This window comes from Ipomoea triloba, chromosome 8 (genome assembly GCF_003576645.1).
Source record: "Ipomoea triloba cultivar NCNSP0323 chromosome 8, ASM357664v1".
Classification (NCBI taxonomy): Eukaryota; Viridiplantae; Streptophyta; class Magnoliopsida; order Solanales; family Convolvulaceae; genus Ipomoea; species Ipomoea triloba.
In genome coordinates, this window is record NC_044923.1 from 4,151,009 (window position 1) to 4,172,068 (window position 21,060).

The following is a 21,060-nucleotide window of genomic DNA, read 5'->3' on the forward strand; positions in this document are numbered from 1 at the left end:
GTTTTTTTTTTTTTTTTTTTTTTTGAAAAGCCAAAACCACATAAATAAATCACAACTCCTCATGTCTACAAAACAAAGCAGAAATAAAACGAGGGAGGAAATCAAAGCACTCAATCCTCCCATCCCTCGCAAGACGTAACGCATTCTTAGCTAAACAATTAGCAAGCATGTTTGCACAATGATTAACAAAACGAAAATCAACTCTAGGCAAATCAATCAAATGATGGCGGCTCTCCTGGATAATGCCTCCAAAAGGAGTTACTTGGGATTCTTAGCTAAACAATCAGCAAGCATGCTACTTAGGATAGTTAGTATGCGAACTGTTAATGTAATTGCGAAGTCTGAAAAGTCAAACTCTATAGGCATAACTTATGCCGAATTCAAATGAATTTGGTAGAGATGGAGAATTTTGTTTACTTTTATTAAGTAAACTGGTTGACAATATGGCAAATTAGATTGTTGCTTAGAGCCCGAATGCGCAACCCAGTTGGTCATATGAATGAAGTTTGGAAAGAAAGATCAGTGATCGAATCTCACCAGTGTGGGAGCAATCCTTTCAAAGGTCAAGCATCTATGTTTAGCTGCCATTATTTACATCATCTCAGATGTTTTGTTAGACCGGACGTGGAGGGCCTTAGGGTTGTGGATTCAACATTTTGGGAAAGAAAGGCGGTTAGCTAGAATGATAGTGAAATGAGGGAAGACCATTAAATGGGAGTTTGGGACTCGTGATATAGCTGGACTTGAGCCGAATTCATGCTTATTTTAACAAAAGGTGGGGGCAATTGTATATTTTCATTGGATGTAAATTGGTTGACCATATGATGTATTAAAATTGTTATCTAGAATGATAGTGAAATGAGGAAAAACCATTAATTGAGACCAGTGATTTAGCTATACTCGCGAGCAGTCGGTCCGAATTTATATTTAGTCTAGCAAAATTGTATATTTTTATCGACTATATAATTTGGTCGATCACATTATGAATTAAGATTATTACACCGAGAATGATAGTGAATGATGGAAGACAATTGATTCAGATTGGGCCAAGTGACAATGTTGTAAAAAAGTGACACCTTTCAATGTTTATTGTAGACGTTACATTATTTATAACAATTAAGTTAAAAGAAAAATTGTTTATAAATTAGTCAGTTAAACTACTAATTAATGAAAAGTGTATACAATAATAATAAAATACAAAAAACATATCAATACAATAATAACCCTCAGAAGTCAATCTTGATATTAAACGGAGACTATATATTTTAATATATATTTTAATAGATTAGTACTTATTTCTATTAGTAATGACACATTATTTATATTTTACATTTATTAGTTATTAATGAATTGAAAAACCCTAACACAAATTATAACACCCCATTTTCAATCCTATTTCTTTAATTAAAGAATGGAAAAGAAGAACAGAGAGATATAAAATGAACAAAGAAGATAAATACGTGTGTGGTATATTTTGGTATACATACAATATTTTTGGGCAACCCTATTCGACTTGGTCAGAGGCCTTCTTGATATATATGAAACGTGAGGAATGTGTGTGTGTGTGTGTGTATATATACTGAAAAATGTTTTGTATTTATAAATATTTTGTTTAAAGATGTATAAATATTTTAAGAAATTTATTTTTAAATTTAAAAGATAAAGAAACAATTAAAAAGTTTTATGAAGTTTCTATGAATGCTTTTAGAGAAGGCATTTTTAATTTGAAACACAAAAAAGCTTAATTACTTTTAAAAGTTTTCTTGCATCATAAGGACGGAAACAAGAATTCCTCATAAACTTCAATACCATGCATTTAAATTGCAACCATAGCAAATTCCATCATGCATGAAACTCCGAAGTAGATGTTAGTTTATCGTGTACAAATTGAGGGCTCATTATATTATACTGTAACATACTCCATATAATTTAGCATGTGGCATTCATCATATATATGAATTAAATAATTATGAAGAATTAAATTTATTAATCATACCGCTATGAATATAACAAACTAACAACCACTCTCCAAATATCAATTTTATAGTATAACATCACACTCTAAGTATCTTATTAATTAGCACTTGTCTTGTTATTATTATTGGTGTATGGTAATGTGTTATGTGCAGATTGACTAAGATTAGATGATGAGACTTTGAAGGTGGGCTGATCCTAACCCAACACTAGTTGACTAGATGTGATAGATGCACACGTTTGATGTATCCATGTGAATGCAAGGATAATTATGTATATAGGTAGTAATAAATCACAATCATGTATTTAATTGCCCCACACACACGAATACATATGTGTATATCACTATATAATTAAAGAAAATCCGACATTTAGTGTCGGTTATGCGCTAGATGTAAGTATTTTCTCATATATACATATATATTATAATATATTATATTATTAAGTGGTTGTGGTGCAAGTAGATGATTAAATATTTAGTCAGTTAGGTAACTTAGAATATTCACTTTAGCTAACTGAATATTTGCCTACATTGATGGTTTGTAGGCTTTTAAGCAAAAGATTAGAGTCCTCCCACTGCTCCAGTATTCAGCATACACATCATCTAGTATTCAAGAGAGAAGTGGTAGACAAAACACTAACATTATTCTACAGGTTTACCATAGGCCATTCCAACAACCATGGTCAGGGATATTCAGATAATTCTAAAGCTTCCGCTAGCTGTTACGAGATAACTCAAGTTTTCTTCAGTTTATGTTAGATTATTTAGATCTAACACTAGATACTATTGTAACAGTTTGATAAGATCTTATGGTTTAGTGACATCAAGTTGCACTCTCATATGAGAGGTTGTGAGTTTGAGTCTCAGTGCATGCGGTATTGACTCTTTGTACTTCAGTAGGTTGAGAGAGAATAGAGTCAATAATACTCAAAAAAATTGTGACAGGTTGTATTGTGTAATTAACGATACATCCTCAATAGCTTTTGTTTTTTGTTTTTTTGTTTTTTTTGTGTGTGGGGTTTTTTTATATGCCAATTAGGAGAGAGATGAGAGAAAGAGGAGAAGGGGAAAAACGGAAAAATTATATATATAAAAAGCACTTCTAATGCCAAAGGAAAAAAGAAAAGCATTTTACGTGCCCGGCTGGGCGCGATTTGTGCACAAAATTAAATGCCCAGCCTTTTCTCTCTCTTACGGGCTCACAAAAAAATTCATTGTTTGCAGGAGACCCAATACATTCTCTCTCCTTCTTCTATATCCTCTCCTTCATCAACAACCTCCTAAAAAACAGAGCAAAAACTATTGATGAGATGCTCTTATGTATGTATAATGAATGTACTATTAATTAATCAGAATAATACTACCAAATTTGATCATTAATTAGATTATATTATTGTTTCTTGCATGGCTATCCAACTATCAAGTCTTACCCATCTAATCTTATAACATGACCCTCCCTGCTAAAGTAGACAGCTCCGCCCTATATTTTGTCGATAACATTAAAAGTCGTTGGTACTATGTGATTTATGATAGACGTACGTACCGCTTATTGTTACGTGAAAAATTAAATCTCATAATAAAAACATATTATTTTCTTACTCATATATTTGTATTTTTTTTATAAATGTATATATAGTACTCTCCACTACGTTTTAATAGTAGATTTTGGACACCTACCTCTCCAAGCCTCCCCTCAACATTATATTATTATTATTATTATTATCTCATCACCTCACTGGATCTTTCAATTAAGTAGTTAGGAATCGATCTAATAATTCATGTATTGTCAATCAAATATATATACATCAGTAGTATAACAAGACAACTGTACTAACACGACCAAAATTTTGGTTTCATCATCCCATCACTTAAAAATAGATAAATTTTCTTATCTTTTTCAACTCTTCTAACAACATGCAGTTGGTGATAGCAATGTTGCAAAAATCTCACATAGGCGATGACCGGCCCCTTAGCGTATCACCATAATCAATAGTCTAGGCAACCGACTAGGCCGCCTAAGCTGCTTAGACGCTGACTGCATAGGCTGATTACTTTTTTTATTTTTATTTTTTTCTAAATGAGTTATTTCACTCAAAACGATATTGTTTTGTGTGAAATAACACTAAATTGTTCAAACTCTATATTTTTAATGTTAATATTTAATTTTTAGTATTAAATATTTTATAATTATTATAATAAAAATACACGGATGCCTAAGCGCTAGGCACCCCAAGCGCTCGAAGAGCGCTAAGTGATTTTTCAACCATGGATGATAGTCAAAAAGTGGATTTCTAGTTATAAGAAACCACTTAACCTAGACAATCTACAATTCTATTATATTGTTTCTCATAAACTTGGATTTCTAATAAAAAACAAAGGATTTCTTGTAGAAACCCAACGACAAAAATACTTCTATCAGACTTTTTTTTTTTTTTTTTTTTTTTGGATAACTATTGTTTTTTTTTTTAAATGAAAAAAATCTGACCACCAATAAAGGTCGAAAATTATTGGCAACCACCAGTAGTCATAGTTGGTCTAGTCACCCAAAATTTTCAATGATATTTTTAGGTGATTGGCATTAGTAGCACGCAAACAAATTTGTGGATTTCAATAAAGGTCCTAAACCTAATTTCATGAACTCAATCCTAAGCTTTTGAGTTTTGACGTTTTTGATGATTGAAAATATTATATTCCTGATGGCCTGGTAAACTCAATCCTAAGTTTGTGACCATAGTCTTTGGTGATTGAAAACATTAGGTTGTAGACAGAAAAAAGTTGTAGAGTATTAGTGATTTAAAGTTTTATTTCAAAGTTCTAAAGACCTTGAAGCCAAGCCCTTAATTCATCTCTTGCCTATAATTTATACCTTTTTTTTTTTCTGTCAGATCAGGAAGTGTCCTGAGTAGATCTTTAACTGTAGGAGACATCTTTAAACGCATAGAATACTTCAGATTAATCTCAGTTTGCACTAATTTTAATTTGAATCTCTGTTATTCCCACTAATTTTAATAATTTGTACCCATCTATCTATCTTATCATCATGCAAACTGTTCTTACCACCAGAACCTCCTCACACACCTCACCACTGTACCCTCATCGATCGATCACGCAATCTCCATGGCCATGGCCGCATGCATGCATGCACTCTCACTTATAAGCTATTTATATATCTCAGTGGAGCTAATTAAGAACACCCAACAACATAAATCTTTTTTAATTAGTTCATGCAGCTTAAATCTTAACTTAATTTAACTCAGTACCTATATTATATTATTCTACTTGTTCCTTGGGACTTTAATTTGGCATCCTTTGATCGGTTTATGGTGTGAGATTTGCTGTAAGTGGTTGTATCTGTGAGCTGCTGGCGGCGGAGAGAGGAAGAAAGTGACCGGAAAAGATGGGAAGAGGAGGAGTTTTTGTGGTGGTTATGTGTGTGGTGATTCAGGGTTTCGTGGCGACTGAAGCGATAAGGACAGGGGGGGTTCAGATGAAGGAGGGTGTAGTAGGCGGCGGCGGAGATCACCGGAGCAAGGAAACTTTTAGGGCGGCTCCGGCGGTTGATGTTGTAGTGCTGGCTACCGGTGGTGGGTATGGAAAAGGTTGGAAAGGTGGGGTGGGGTCTGGTGGGGGGTTTGGGCAAGGGGGTGGGTCATCAGGAGGATATGGGTATGGGTACAATAATGGGGGAGGATGCAGCGGCGGCGGCGGATGGGGCGGTGGCGGTAGCGGTGGTGGTAGCTGCGGAGGCAGCTGCGGTGGCTGGGCTGGTAACTGTGGAGGCGGAGGAGGAGGAGGCGGGGGAGGTGGAGGTGGAGGTGGGGAAGGTGGAGAGTATGGTTCGGGAGGGAAAGGTAGTAGTGGTGGCTGGGGAGGTGGTGGTGGGAGTGGTGGAGGGTTTGGTGGAGACGACGGTGGTGGTAGTGGAGGGTATGGCCGATATGGGCCAGGTAACTGACATAGTGTTGGTAGTGATAGTGGTGGTGGTGGAGGTTTTTTTTTTGAGAGGTGGTGGTGGAGGTCTTAAATAGAAATAATAAGAGTAATTTTCTAGCAATTATGAATCATCTCTTGCTAGCAAAGCTTCTCATATATCATATAATAACTATCCATACTATTTACTTCATTAGTTTATTTCTCCAAACTTGTGATCAATAAGGACTCCCATACCCAAAGATGCTATAAATTAAACACAAATACAATAATTATTGCTTTCATTATATTCTTGTGCTTATTATTATTATTATTATTATTATTATTATTATTATTTTGTTGTCGTTGACACATGGTTATTATTATTGTCATTATTGGACATTTCATGGGATAGGGTACGGTGGTAGGTTCAAACCAAACTTTACACGTAAATGGTGTTAAAAACATATGCTATATGTGTTTTTGACATTGAATATTATTATTGTCATTATTATTGGACATTTGATGGGATAGGGTGGTAGATTCAAACCAAACTTTACACGTAAATGGTGTTAAAAACATATGCTATATGTGTTTTTGGCATTGCATAACCTAAAATAATGTTTAGAAAACTTTGTTATGACAAAATATTAGTAATTGGTCTAGCTTAATTGGGCTCAATTCAACATATTAGCCACCTAATGAAACAGTCTATGGCTTGAAATTAAACTCCACCAAATTGGTATACGCCTTCTGATAGGTGTGAACAATAGTTATTATCAGTTCACGATAAAGCTATATTGTTATTGCACATGTGACAAGATGACATCTCGATAATGTTAGCCTAATAATTTTGTCCATTAACTCTTAATATTTTGTGATAGCAATAGGATAAATAGGAGGCCTTTAATTATCTTATACTTTGAATATGGTTTTAGACATTCATACTATTAATTATACTAAATTAGCTATGTACATTTATACTCAAAAACTTGAGCAATAAATAACAAACCATACACAATTGCCCTATTAATGGACTTATTCATAATATATATCATATTGTAATCTATTACATACTAATTAACTATTAATGCCAAAGACCTTGTGATCAAGCGGTATGAAGTTGCTCTCCCAAATGGGTCATGGGTTTGAGCCTCAGTGGGAGTGATATTGACTCATCAAGTTTTTCAGTATAATTCAAATTGGCTAAACCCATCAAAATCAACTTCAAGAACTAAATACACTTTTTAGATTAAAATCTAAGAGACTTTGACGTGGTGTTTGATTTGTGGAATAGACAACTTCAAGAACTAAATACACTTTTTATTTTAGATTAAAATCTATGAGACTTTGACGTGGTGTTTGATTTGTGAAATAGACAAGAAATGGAATAGTATTCAGTGAAATGTATATTTCGCCTTTGAATCTTTTTTTTTTTTTAATAACCACATAATAGAATTTATGCTTCCATTGTAATAGCTAGCTATTCCGACCTCATTAGGATTAACTAAATGTATTAAACATCAAAATTTTATTTGTTTATTTACATATTCATTTATTTATTATTTTCAGTAAAGGTAAATTTGTCATTTGATTACATATATCTCTTTTATATTCATTAACTATCAAAAAGAAGAAAACAAGATGGGCCATGATTTTTATCTTTTTTTTTTAAACCTCATCTTCGTCTCCGAAGGAGGGGAAAATAAAGGAAGAAGGCTTTTTCCCTCCTTCACCTAGAAACAAAGACTTTTTTTTCCCTCTTTCATTCTGCATTTCTAGTGGAGATGTAGGAGGGAAGATAGACTTAACTTCTTCCCTCCTTCGTCTCCACTGGAGATGAGGAAGGAGGCGAGACGAAGATGGCTTCTCTCTCTTTTGTTTTTTTGTTTTTTTTTTTTTTTAATTTTAAATTTTAAAAATTGTCACAGCAGTTGCCGCATATGATTTTACCTTCTATTACTGGTAATTAATTTGTTATTGGATTTGTATGCACAAAATTAAAAGTTCATATGTTTAATTACGACTTATAAAAGTTCATGGATCTAATTTATTTCCGGTATAAAGTTTATGGGTGCATTTGACCATTTTCTTAAAATTTAATTTACCTTGTTTCAAGGGGTGGTTTCCAAGAAACATAAGAATACAGGGGTAAATGTATAATTAACTCAAGTTTTACAACCAACCACATTTCTCTCCCGCCACTTCAGAGAGCCATGAAAACGGTGCAATGAAATGAAATCACTTCATCAAGCTCTCCCCTAACGGTTTCAGTCACGGATTATCTGTTTCGCCCCAAAAAATCTTCAATCAAATCGCGCGAATTTCATCTTTAGGAAGGAAAATATCTCACATTTGCAGGGGGAAATGAGAATCAGCTCCCTCAAAAACCTAGCAAAACGCGCCGCGGATCAACACTCCCGGTGGCGCTCTTCCGCCTATCCAATTTCCGGCGTCTCTGCTCAATCGCAGTTTCTGCAACAATGCCGAGGTTATTACTCTCGATCTCACAAAAACCAGCTCAGTATAACTAGGGTTTCGAATGCCCCGTTTCTCCGGAGATCGTATTCGTCCTCGTCGTCTTCGAATTCGAAGAAGGGGGTTTTGGCTTGGTATTTGGGAATGCTGGACTCGCGTCCCATTCTCACGAAGAGCATATCTTCTGCTCTTATATACGCTGCCGCCGACTCCACCTCCCAGGTAATTTTCATCATTTATGTATCATTTGAATTTAATTCACTGATTTGATTTCTCTTGGCGCACTGTTATATATCTACGATTCGTTTGGATTGTCCGATGTGCACAGAAATATACATAGAAATGTGAAACCGAGACTTTTTGTGGTTCGAATCTCTCAGATGATTACAATGTCACCTTCGGACTCGTTAGATAATATCAGGGTGCTGCGCATGGCGAGCTTTGGGCTACTTATTTTGGGACCAGTTCAACATGCTTGGTTTAACTTTTTGGGGAGAAAATTGCCTAGACGAGATGTGGCAACTACCTTGAAGAAATTGGTGATGGGGCAGCTTGTTTTGGGACCATGTATTACTGGGACTTTCTTCTCTTTCAACGCCAGCTTGCAAGGTTTATCAATTTAATTTGATTCATAATTCATTGTCTCATGAGCTGACTGATATATCTAGTTGATAGAACTTTACACCATATTGTTTAGTTCCTTAACTGAATTAGTGTGCAATGACTGAAGGGGTGGTTACATGTTTTTTTTCTTTTTGAATGACGAGAGAAACACGCAGTGACTTTCCTACGGTGTGCACTAGGTAAACCACGCCTGCTGACCTTAGTTAGCAAAGGCCCACAAGGAGAAGGTCAATAGGCCGCTACCGCTAGGAGTTGAACTTACAACCTTGCGGTTACCAAGTCAATAGCGTTACCAACTTGGCTGGGTTACCCGGGGTGGTTACACACTTACATGCTACTTACATGCTGTTGATGGAAGTTCTGTGTGTCTAGAAATTTTCACATTTGTTAGTACAAATTAAACTGAAATTATATACTCTTATAATGGCTGATTCTCTAGAAGAGATGGTCCAGCAGAGTATTGTTAGAGTAAGGTAGTGATCAAGGAGGAAATAGATGAAGCAAAAGTAAGATCATCACCCTCACAAGTCACAACATATCCATTTGTACAGATATGTGCACACACACATATTTATACATATATAGACACCTATTCACATATACATGGGCACACGTATAGTGAGAGGCTGGATAGAGTTAGTGGCAGCACCACACATACTCATATACATAGGCACACACATAGTGCAAGGCTGGATAGAGTTAGTGGCAACACAACACTTAGTGCGTTAGAAAAGTATGAAGTGGAGAGCTTTGATAAAATTGAATGACTACCAATAAGTACAGGGTGCAGACAAACAACTGTAGCTATTTCTGCTTTTTGGGTGGTTTTTATATTTAAATGATACAGAGTAGTTCCTTACTGAGTAAATAAGGATAAGCAAAGTGCCTATGGAGTGAAATGGTAAGGTAATAAGTTAAGGGAAGTGCTTTTTGTTATCAGAAAGTTGAGGCGTGATTGTAACTAAGGCCCCCTCTTGTTGAAGGCAACAATACTGTGTGTCTACTGGTGAAGGCAATAACAAATCCACTAAGGAATATCTAAAAGGAAAGAACAAAACAGGGTGTGATCACCCCAAACAAAACCCTCAAATTCCCATTTACAAAAATCGAAATTGACCTCAGCTTCATCTGAAATGCATGTGCCAAACAAAATTTCCCAATTTCTTGATCAAACATGTAATTTGCATGTCATAGCACACCACTGACCACACCTCTTTAAACACTCCAAAGCATTATCTTCACAATTTTATTATTTGTCTTTTTATGATTTGATATGAAGTTCCTAGCTAGGTGCTAATTTGGAGGATTTGAAAGAAGATAATAAGGAAGTAAGGAAATAAACACCAACACTAGGAATCACTCAATGGAACATATCTAGTTGTGCTGTCATTTTAGTCTTCTGAAGAGGATTAGATGGTTTACCTTTTCCATTGAAAGATCTGAAGTTTCATCTGAGTTATTGGATCTTGCTATGAGTATGGATAACAAAAAGTTAGGCCAAGGGAAAGGTAAAGAGAACCCTAATAGGATATTCTGTAAACTTGGAACTAGTTAAAGAATTGAAAGAAATCTTAATTTTTTATCTTTGCTCATTTGCATTATATGTGAAACTTTTTAGGTGAAAGTGGAAAGGAGATTGCTGCAAGGTTAAATCGCGACCTGCTGCCAACATTGATGTCTGGTCTCTTGTACTGGCCATTCTGTGATTTCTTGACATACAAAGTAATCCCAGTCCATTTGCAGGTCTGTTATATTCCTTTATAGAAAGAAGCTCTCAGGGTTTTCTTTTTATACAATTGCAACCTTTTTACTAATCTCTAATTTAGTATAAAAGTGTAATATTTTCTACTTTTTTTGGCCAGCCATTGGTGAACAGTTCATGTGCATACTTATGGACCATTTATCTGACATACATGGCAAGTTTGAAGAAAGCTGTTACAGATTAGTTTTTGAGCCTAATTGCAAAGTTCATCACAGCATGAAGAATTGAGTAATTAACCTGTTTCCTCATCAGCCTGCATAGAGAAGTTCAGCTGCCTTATATATATAATTCCCCAAATTATTCATATCATATTATTCCATAGGATCAATAGTTAGTAACTAATATCTAATGTATCATTCTTACTGTTCTTTTGAATTCTGCTTCTGCTAGTGGAGAGCTCTCCTTGTTGAGTAGTCCACTATTAGCTATAGCCTATAGGCTCTAGAATGTGCCAGCTTAGAATGCATGTTTGATCACATTTTTGAGTCTCTATATTAATTGATTCACTTTTTTCGTGAGTTGCTACTCGAAGGTACACTCGTCAATAGACAGCTCTCATAGGGAGTTGAACTTAGAACTTTGTGATTATCAAGCTAACCGTACGATCAACTTGGTTGGGCTGTTCCTGATTGTCCATTACTAATTGGCTTCAATTTTGGTGACCCTCATACCACATACAAAAATATCTAGTGCATTAAACTTAATATTATGACAATAATGTATCATATACTACGTAATAATTATCTATAATTATCATCTATAAATAATAGTGATTACTAATTTTACCATTTCTTGAAGCACTTGTTTGGTAATGCATTACAACATTTTCCAATGAAATATGAAATTTGCAACATTTTAAATCTATAAGATTTTTTTTTCTCAAATTATTTCAATGTATCCATAATTTTAATATTATTCGCATACTTTCGTAAATCACACATATGAGTAGCTATTTATAAAGCACAAAATATTGAAATAATATAATCACTTTGTTACACAACTAATTTTTGTATATATAAAAATAAGTATTTAATGTTTAAAAATTATAATTATATTAAAATAATTTAAAAAACGAATAGTAGATAAATCAGGAAAAGAAGGTCAAATCCATATTATATTGAAAAAGTAGAAACATGCATTACTCAACAAGTGTTCCATCTTACAAGAAATAAAAGAAATGTCACACTTAATAATTGCAAATTGCAATATTGTTTATAGATGATATTTATAGTTAATAATTGTGATAGGATTAAGTATTAGTTATTATTATTGTTATAATATTTCATTTATATTTTTTAGATTATGTTTACACCATCAAGAGAAAGCAATTTTTAATAACATATTATAAATATTAATATAAAAATTATACTCCAGACAATTTATTTTCAAACTTTTTAAATTTGGGCACGCACCGCAGGCCGTTGTACCTAAAGGGCCCAGCAGCTTCGGCAATAAAATATCGTGGTTGGGAGGTCCACCTATATCATAATTGCTAAAATTGATCGTACGTCCCGAAACGACGCAAGCCACTCAAAAACGCCCACGTCGACACAAAAAATCTGTTAACGGAACAAAAGCGGTCGCAATCAACGGACTGAACGGAGCGACACGTTTCATCTTTTCTAACATACAATTACGTCATCATAAAAGCAGCTACCTAAATTGCCACATTCTTCTCCTCCCATGTCCACAGAGAGAATTGATCTCTCTATCTCTCTCAACGCTCATCTGCTCGCGGATTTTCAGGTTTTTCTTCTTCTTCTTTTTTGAAGAAAAAAATGTTATGTTAATTCTTCTCCGTGATCGGTTTTTATCAATGTGATTATTGCTGTTGAAGAATACTGGTGCATTTTGAGTGTTTATTTATTTATTTTGGTTTTCGTTGAGATTCTACAGGATAGGGCTGCATTATTTATTTATTTTGGTTTTCGTTGAGATTGTACAGGATAGGGCTGCAGATAATCTCGTGTTAACCTATCTCAATCTCTCTCCCCCTCTCCATCTCTCTCTCTCTCTATCTGTATTTCATCTGGTAGATTTTGAAATCTGAGAGGGAAAACACAGGAATTTTCTAATTTTCTGTGAAGTTAGAGTGGGGGTGAGAGGTAAAGTGATAGGAAAGGGCGTATTGCGGGAAATGGGAATGAGTGCAGAGATGAAGTTTTTGGGGAAAATGCTTGTTCCGATGAGGAAAGCATGGACTAAATTCGCTTATCGTCTCCATTTTCGCAGAACAGGTCTGATTTTCAAACCTACTTCCCGTTTATACATAATAATATAAAATAATGTATGAATCAGAGTCGTCATTTTGCAATGCTACTTGCTGTAATGCTGTCAACTATGTCAGGCCATTGTATTATTTTAATCTGTACGATCCCACGTAGTTAGGCAGGTTGCTATATTGATATGACCTGAAAACTAATCGGTACAATTTGAAAGTTGCATTCTAAAACGTTCATGTTCCAGCCTCCGAATCAAGGTTCTTCTAGCATTTATGTGTCTGGTTCGATCACTGAAATTATTTTTAATTTAATTTTTCATAATATTAAGTTTAGTATTAATATACAAAATGAGTTAATTCTATTTTTGGTCCTAGATTTATAGGTGTCAGACCACTTTTAGTCTTTTTTTTTTTTGAAAACATCCGCTTTTAATCCTAGTGTTATTGTGGCATGACCATTTTCCTTCATCAACAAAACAGTTTAAATTTTGTCAAATACAAGAGCATTCAGTCTTCAATTTTGATTTTTTTCAAATAAATAAACATAAAAAATATAGCGAGTAACATACTTTGTATAAAAAAGATCGAAATGTCCTTGTAACACCTATAAATCTAGGACCAAAAAGGGAATTAACTCAATACAAAATTTATATATTTAGAAATTACACTAACAGTACTATTAAGCACAAATTCAATTTTAAAAATAAGTACAAAATAATAAATAAAATAACTAAATAAAAAGAGTTTGTTTGACCAATGAATAGTAAGTAGGACAGATAAAATGGGACAGTAAAATTTGATAACATACACCACAATACATTTTAGTTGAATTTCAGCTACAACTGTTATGTTGCATATACATATGTGTTAAACTTCAGGTGCATTTCAGGTTAAATGTAATGTGTTGCATATACATATATGCTCAACTTTAGGTGCATTTTAGGTAAAATGTCTATAAATAGCTAGTGGTTAATAGAATTGTGCTTGAATTTTTATAAAGAATGGGAAAAAGAAATGCTCTGTCAGTGGGCAGTGGCTAAGTGCTGATTTACAAAGCTTTGTACTCAGAGTATAGTATGCCTCTTGTGCTAAACCAAGTTAGAAAATGGCTAGTATGGGATGGTTAGGGGTAAAAGTTGCGAATTCTCCTGATTATTTTGCTCATTTGTTAACAACTTCAACTGATAATTTGAGATTGCATGATCTGTGTTTAGTGTAATGCTAAATTATTTTTGTTCAAAAATCAACCATTCTAAGAAAGGCAGGGGTAGATTGGGGGTACGTTTGAGGGATTTGATGGGTATTGGAGTGAAAACAAAGTGAACAACTGTTCTTGAACGAGTTAAAATAGATGATTTTATTTACAAAGTGCTTTTTAGCTTACATGATCTTAAGTCAAGATGACGATGATTATTACTATTATTTGGTATCTGCAAAACCGGGGATAGAAATTTCGTCACTATCCAATATCCATAGTCCATACGTGCTTTATACATATAGCAGTATATGTGTGATGTCTGTTTGGGAATTCTACATTTTTTTATGGATTTACCAATCCGACAATGGGAGTATTTATCATGCTAAAACTTAGCAGGGCTTGTGAAACTGCATCGTGATGTAAAGACTTGTGAGTATGAAGATGTTCATATCTTGTGGGAAATGGTGAAGAGATATGAGAAAGAGATGGCCACATCTTCTGCATCCTGCAGAGGACGACAACGTTGGGATATGCTATATTGTGCTCCATTTCAGAGTCGCAGCATGTAAATCTCACATTTAGCTCTGTAAATTGTGTTTTGCCTCTTTTTGTTTACTTGGGTGATCAACTTGATCTTGATACATTTTGCTTTCTTGGTCCTCAAGTTAATTTTTCATCTTCTGAATGCAATCTCTTGGATGTGAATGTGATGCATTGAATCCTTCCAGTTTTGAATTGTATTCAGTAAATGGAAAAAAAAAAAAAAAGAAAAAAAAAAGAGGCCTAGTGTGCACCTTGTCAGTCTGGCTTTCCTTTGAAGTGTGGAAAAGTATTGTTTTGCCAATTTCTTGGTATGAATCCAAGCTTGCTGCCGATGCTTCTTTATTTCTTCTTCTCTGTTTTGGGTTTTATTCAATCTCTTGATAACTTGCAAGAGTCTATATGACCCATTCTATATTTTCTATAATTATGCAAAATTAACTATGACAATGTCACAATAGTGAATGACTAAAATTTGAATTTGCTATTCACCCTTATTATAGTCTATATATATATATGGCCCATTCTATATTTTCTATAATTATGCGCTGCATTCCCTGTTTATTATTTAAATCATTTTGGTCATTTTGAAGGGAGTTTGGTTCCTAAATAGTATTAGATAGCTTTCTGTAACGTGCGGAGCACTTTCCTACAAATTTTCTAGATGCGTGAGACACCTTGTCGAAGTTTGCTACATTTTTCCGGGCTTTTTTAGGAGTTATACATAAGTTTCCATAGTTGGTAGAATGATCTACAATCATATACATAAATGTAGAGGTAGTAGAGATCCATAGAATATTTTAGAATATTATAGAATCCTCAAGTGTGTAAAGAGAGTTATGCAGGATTCTAGAGAATAAAGATTAGTCGTAGGATCAAGTAGATCTCCACTATCCATTGAGGAGGTGGAATGGGTATAAATACCCTAGTAGGGCTCATTTGTAAACCATCCTAGAGTGGAATCCAAGTGAGGAATAAGTGTAGAAATAATACAAGTTCCCTACAAAGTTCGAGTATTTTATTTAGTTTCTTGCCTAATTTATTTCCGTTGCCATCTCATCACTTACTTTGCATACTTAGCTATTTGAGGGGAAATGAGTCAGTGACATTTCTCTCATTTTCCTATAATTGAAATACTCTTAAATGATGGTAATAATTTCTCAACTTCCAAACAAGCTAAGCACATACATGAAATTGACAGGCGAGTAAATTATGATGGGCTTGCATGTTGCTCTATTTAAGAAGCTCTGAAATCTGAACTCTGATCTGACCACTCATCTTATTTGTTTGCAAAAGATGAAGAGAACAGGTCGTGGCAGTGTATTCATTTCTAGTCCCTCATCCTCTCACTCATCTTATTTGTTTGCAAAAGATGAAGAGAACAGGTCGTGGCAGTGTATTCATTTCTAGTCTGCTTTCAATTTTCTGATGCCTCATCCCTCCATTGCATCACTCCTCCACCAAACCTGCTGTCACTAATAAATCATCGCCTTATTGGTGAAAAAAAAACTCAAACTCAAACTCAAACTGTGCAAACATTTCTTAGTCTTAGTTGAGTCCGTCGTTGAGATCTTTTTAGTACGATTTATCATTCTTGTGTAATTTGTATGCTATTATACAATAGTATGATTTATTCGGTGCACACTCTTAGACAATGATTGATACTTTTTTCATGATCCAAAAAAAGTAAAGTATCAATGCCATTCTTCATTTTGACCCTTGATATGGACTTAATCAATGGAGAAAATTAAACACTATTTTTCACGAGGCAACCTTTTCACCTGATCGTTATATATTGATGATAAAAATTGATAAATATAATAGTGATGAGCGGATTCATGAAATTAACTCGTTATCCTAGTCCAATGTTCTAAAAGTATTCTAAGAATTTTTATTGAGTTTTTTGCATTTTTAGTCCCACGACTATAGTGGCACTTGTAGGATTGGTCCACGACTTTCAAACTTTGCAATTTTGGTCCATGACTATTGTTTTTTTTGCAAAAATGGTCCTTCCGGCGCCGGAAAANTTTCAAACTTTGCAATTTTGGTCCATGACTATTGTTTTTTTTGCAAAAATGGTCCTTCCGGCGCCGGAAAACAAAAACCGGCGAATTTTCCGGCAATTTTTCGCCGGAAAAAAAATTGACATATTTTCCGTCAATTTCTCGCCGGGAAAAAAATTCTCCTTTCAAGTAAGATTAAAATTGACATTTCTAAACAATTAATTTAAGTTAAAACAAATTCATTTCTAAAAACATATTTAGTCAATTTAGTTAAAACAAATTCATTTCTAAAAACATATTTAGTCAATTTAATTATTTTTTATTCATTTCTAAAAACATATTTAGTCAATTTAATTATTTTTTTATTTTGGTAAACTAATTAAAGTTAAAACTAATTCATTTCTAAAAGTTGGTAAACTAATTAAAGTTAAAACTAATTCATTTCTAAAAGCATACGTACTAATTAAAGTTAAAACTAATTCATTTCTAAAAGCATACGTATCCAAGTCAATCTTAGTAAATTAAATATAAATTCAAAATTATGTTTACTTTTTCGTTTAAATTTAAATTATATTTACTTTTTAGCCAATTAAGTACAAATTTAAAATTATTAATACAAATTCAAGATCAACAAAAAATAATATTATTAGGATTAAATTTAAACTAAAAAGTAAAAATAATATTTGAATAATTTTGCCTAGTAGTAACATCTGGGCCTAACATCTGCCAATATAAAGGGAAATTTTTTAGAAATGTCAATTTTGAATTAAAAGTAAAATACATTAATTATTTAGAAATGCCAGTTTTAATCTTACTTGAAAGGATAATTTTTTTTCCGGCGATAAATTGACGGAAAATATGTCAATTTTTTTTTCCGGCGAAAAATCGCCGGAAAATTCGTTGGTTTTTGTTTTCCGACGCCGGAAGGACCATTTTTGCAAAAAAAAAAAAAATAATCATGGACCAAAATTGCAAAGTTTGAAAGTTGTGGACCAATCCTACAAGTGCCACTATAGTCGTGGGACTAAAAATGCAAAAAACTCAATTTTTGTTATTGTTTTTAGAGTTGTCGAGTTCTTTTTGTCTTTTTTTTTTTTTTTCTCTACCACAGCGCGACAAAACAAAAACCAATCGTCCCAACTCTCAACGGCGGGTGCGAGCGCTCGTTTTCCAAAAAACCGGAATGGCATTCAATGCCATATTAATTCATCTTTCATCTTTCCCAATTTCTTCGACTGTTGAATGCATTCTGCAGCGCAGAACGGACCAAACACGAGCCTTTACTCCTCATTATTTACTTCTCTGCTCCACATTCAACTTCAAGACTCACTCTCACAACAATTTAATGCTCACTTTCTCTTTTCGCCATTATTAATAGTATATTACGGAGCATTTATGGAGATGGGCCAGCGAAATGGCACTCCACTGCTTCTTATCTCCGCGCAATTTCTGGAATTATTGACAAACCCTTCTTCTCTGCAAATATTTCAATCTCTTGAGGTTTCTGTTTTCCTTCGTTTAAAAAAGAAATTTTCTGATCAGTCTCGGGAATGAAGTTTCTTAGGTGCTTTTCAGTTCTCTTCTTGGTGGCTGGGGCAGCTTCCATATACGTCGTCTGTTCTTCCAAAGGTATGGATGCTACTTTCTCTTGTTTTTATTTTTCTTAGCTTGTAATTTTGGTTTGGTATTTCCCTGTTTTAGTTCATGAAATTTATGTTATTGGGGCTTCTGGATAGATTATCATTATGGAGTGAGCTTGCTTGAGAAAGAGAGTGATTATTTATTTTGTACTGTGAAGATTGATTTTCTCTTACTCTTTTTATAGTTTATTCACATTATACCCTAATTTCATTTCTTAGAATTATGGAACATGATATTTGCACCAGATCTTAGCTTGTGCATGTGTCATAATCTTTCATGTTAGTTAGTGAACTGGTCATCCTACTACAAGTCAAATCATGTTAGGCAGTATAAGATTTAGTGTGGAGATGGATCTGTTATGCCCAGAGTCAACGATAGGGATGACTGGGAGGCTGCTAGGTGACTCGCGATTTATCTTCTCGAGCGAGCGACTCTTGGACAGAGGTTCTTGAGACTTAGAATTAGTATTGCTTAAGCTGGGAATGTATTAAAAACAAAAAGTATAAGATTTAGTGCAAAAGATTTGATGCATGCAACATTGTCCTAGATTTTTGGAAATGAAATTAAATTGTCCTACAGGGTGAAGTGCTGCACTGGTTGTCGTTTTCAGTAGCTAAGCAGAGATTAAATCTATGGCATTAGGGTTTGTTTTGTGATAGTATATATGGGTTAAGCATGCATCTGTGTTGTTATGATGCACTTAGTTGTGTCGTAGCAAGTGGCTTGCCTTGCATTGGGGTGAAAGTTCACAGAATATCTGCATGCACTGATGTTTTAATGAGTTCATCGTTTCATCTGTTAGAATCAAGAATTATTGGGTTAGTGCTAGAAGTGAGGCATTTTATTCCGTGTTTTAGTATAACGTGGTAGTATAGAAGTCTAATTTTTTTTTTCTAGAGATTTGTAGAGATTTCAAGTAAATATAACATCAAATGTAGTCGTTTGTAAGATCTTTGTGTCATCTCCCGTCTCTGTTTGTCCTTTTTCGTGGATAAAAGATTAGAAGGTGGGAAGATCTTGCCTTAGCACTGGCCTTGATTGTCGAATCATTCCACATTCTTTTGGGATTAGATAGTAGTCTGAGAACGTTTACTTATTCTGGGTAAGGAATAAGGATATGTGTCCAACAACATTGCAGAATTTCATTTGTAATGTGGTGAAGAACATTCAAAATTAACTTGTGTGGTTCCTCGTTACGAGTACATACATTCACCAAAACGTTTAGATTGTAGTCAGTACTTCAAAATCCACTTTCGTTGCTTTAGCAGATTCACTTGTCTGACTATTTCCCGATATTACTACTACTGACCTTAAACTTATATCAGATTCTGCAGCTCTGACATGGCCGGGGAATGATATGACATCAACAGCGATTAACAACCGGAAGCTGATGAAGGTACAAAACTACAAATCGATTTGTATACACGTACAGGAAGATCATATCAGATCCCCTCCCTCTCTTTGTTCCCTGCATTTTATTTTCCCCGTTTCTGCTTCCACTCTGCAGGATGCTAGCAATGCCCGAAGTGCTTATAATGGCGATGGAGGCAAAGCATATACAGATGATTATGGCCCAATCGATCCGGTACCAAATTCCAAAGCTTCAGTGAGACCGGGACCCATACAGCATGGTACTCCTCTCATGCCTTATATTCCTATCCCGTCGCCCCCTCCAAGTTCCTCAGCATTTTTCGGGATTCCTTAGCCAAACTCCTGATCTCTGCTTCTGTGTAATCTATGGTGAAAGGCGTGATGACTATTAACTACTACTCCATGTTAACTACTTGTGGCTTATCAGACCATGCTTTGTATGATATTGCTATGCTTTTCTTGTAAATTCTGGGTGGTGCTATGTGTGTATTGTTAAGGATTGCAGGGTGTGCAATTCTTGATTCTTAGTCCATGGCTTCCAAAATATGTACTTGTATGTTTGAAGTTTGAACTGAATGGAGTGAATGCTTATGTTGTTGCACAATATTTGTTATATATGTGCTCTGGAGGTGAGCACTATTCACAATATTTGTTATATATTTGTTATTTGTTATACTTGTTGCACAATATTTGCACAATGGTATGGGGCAAATTATACCGTGAATCATGGTCAAAGTTGATCGGGCAGTTGGCTCGGTAATCAAAAGGTCCCAAATTCGATTATCTATTAGAGTTGTTTATTAGTCTTCTTAGTTTGAACCGGTCAGATATGAGCAATCTAGACTAGTTTATCTCCTTAGTCCTTTAATTTGTCGCCTAGGGTTACAATTCAAGTTTTACTCATTTTTGGGTTGCAACTGCATAAAAAAACTTCTAAACAAAATTTGACAAAAAGAGATTTGATGTGTGGAGTGATTGAACTTGACCTAGAAAAATATAACTCTCTTCCCCTTCAAGAAAAATGATTATTAGGAAACATGCTTCACAATGACGCTTCATCTTTGGTACGCTCTAAACTTTTGCTTCTAATTATTTCAATCCTATCCGATCCTCAACACATGCAAATGCTCAAACTTATAACTCATACCCCACAAGCCCACAAGTCATTTACACTTGCAAAACTTTTTTTTTTTTTGGTCAACCACGTGGTGTACATACCCATTACCCAGACTAATTCCCGTTTACACCGGATCAGACAGACCTAATTAAGGGACAAAGTGTTGGCGAGAGTGTTGCAAATCTAATTTAATAAAAGGCTAAATCACATCTCCAAAGATG

The 21,060-nt window shown here is 34.5% G+C and overlaps 3 protein-coding genes and 1 long non-coding RNA gene across 5 annotated transcripts; all 4 read left to right on the top strand.

Moving 5' to 3' along the window:
- The first annotated feature begins 5,372 nt into the window (after positions 1-5,372).
- LOC116027598 (putative glycine-rich cell wall structural protein 1) lies at positions 5,373-5,930 on the top strand. Its single transcript, XM_031269303.1, has one exon. The coding sequence runs from the start codon at positions 5,373-5,375 to the stop codon at positions 5,928-5,930; it is 558 nt and encodes a 185-aa protein (XP_031125163.1).
- Positions 5,931-8,069: 2,139 nt separating this feature from the next.
- On the top strand, positions 8,070-11,279 carry LOC116027135 (protein SYM1-like). Of its 2 annotated transcripts, none has more exons than XM_031268567.1 (4): positions 8,070-8,584; positions 8,743-8,971; positions 10,605-10,729; positions 10,849-11,279. In XM_031268567.1, exons 1-4 carry the CDS (start codon positions 8,252-8,254, stop codon positions 10,930-10,932), a joined length of 771 nt encoding a protein of 256 aa, XP_031124427.1. In that variant the 5' UTR covers positions 8,070-8,251; the 3' UTR covers positions 10,933-11,279. The 2 variants fall into 2 exon arrangements, with proteins under 2 accessions (XP_031124427.1, XP_031124428.1); XM_031268568.1 differs by having other exon boundaries at positions 8,295-8,584; positions 8,691-8,971.
- Positions 11,280-12,384: 1,105 nt separating this feature from the next.
- LOC116027128 lies at positions 12,385-15,052 on the top strand. Its single transcript, XR_004099909.1, has 3 exons — positions 12,385-12,494; positions 12,694-12,985; positions 14,564-15,052. It is a non-coding gene; the product is annotated as an uncharacterized LOC116027128 (long non-coding RNA).
- Positions 15,053-17,879: 2,827 nt separating this feature from the next.
- On the top strand, positions 17,880-20,370 carry LOC116027802. The gene is made up of 3 exons (XM_031269559.1): positions 17,880-18,339; positions 19,677-19,747; positions 19,859-20,370. Exons 1-3 carry the CDS (start codon positions 18,261-18,263, stop codon positions 20,054-20,056), a joined length of 348 nt encoding a protein of 115 aa, XP_031125419.1. The 5' UTR covers positions 17,880-18,260; the 3' UTR covers positions 20,057-20,370.
- Positions 20,371-21,060: the final 690 nt, after the last annotated feature.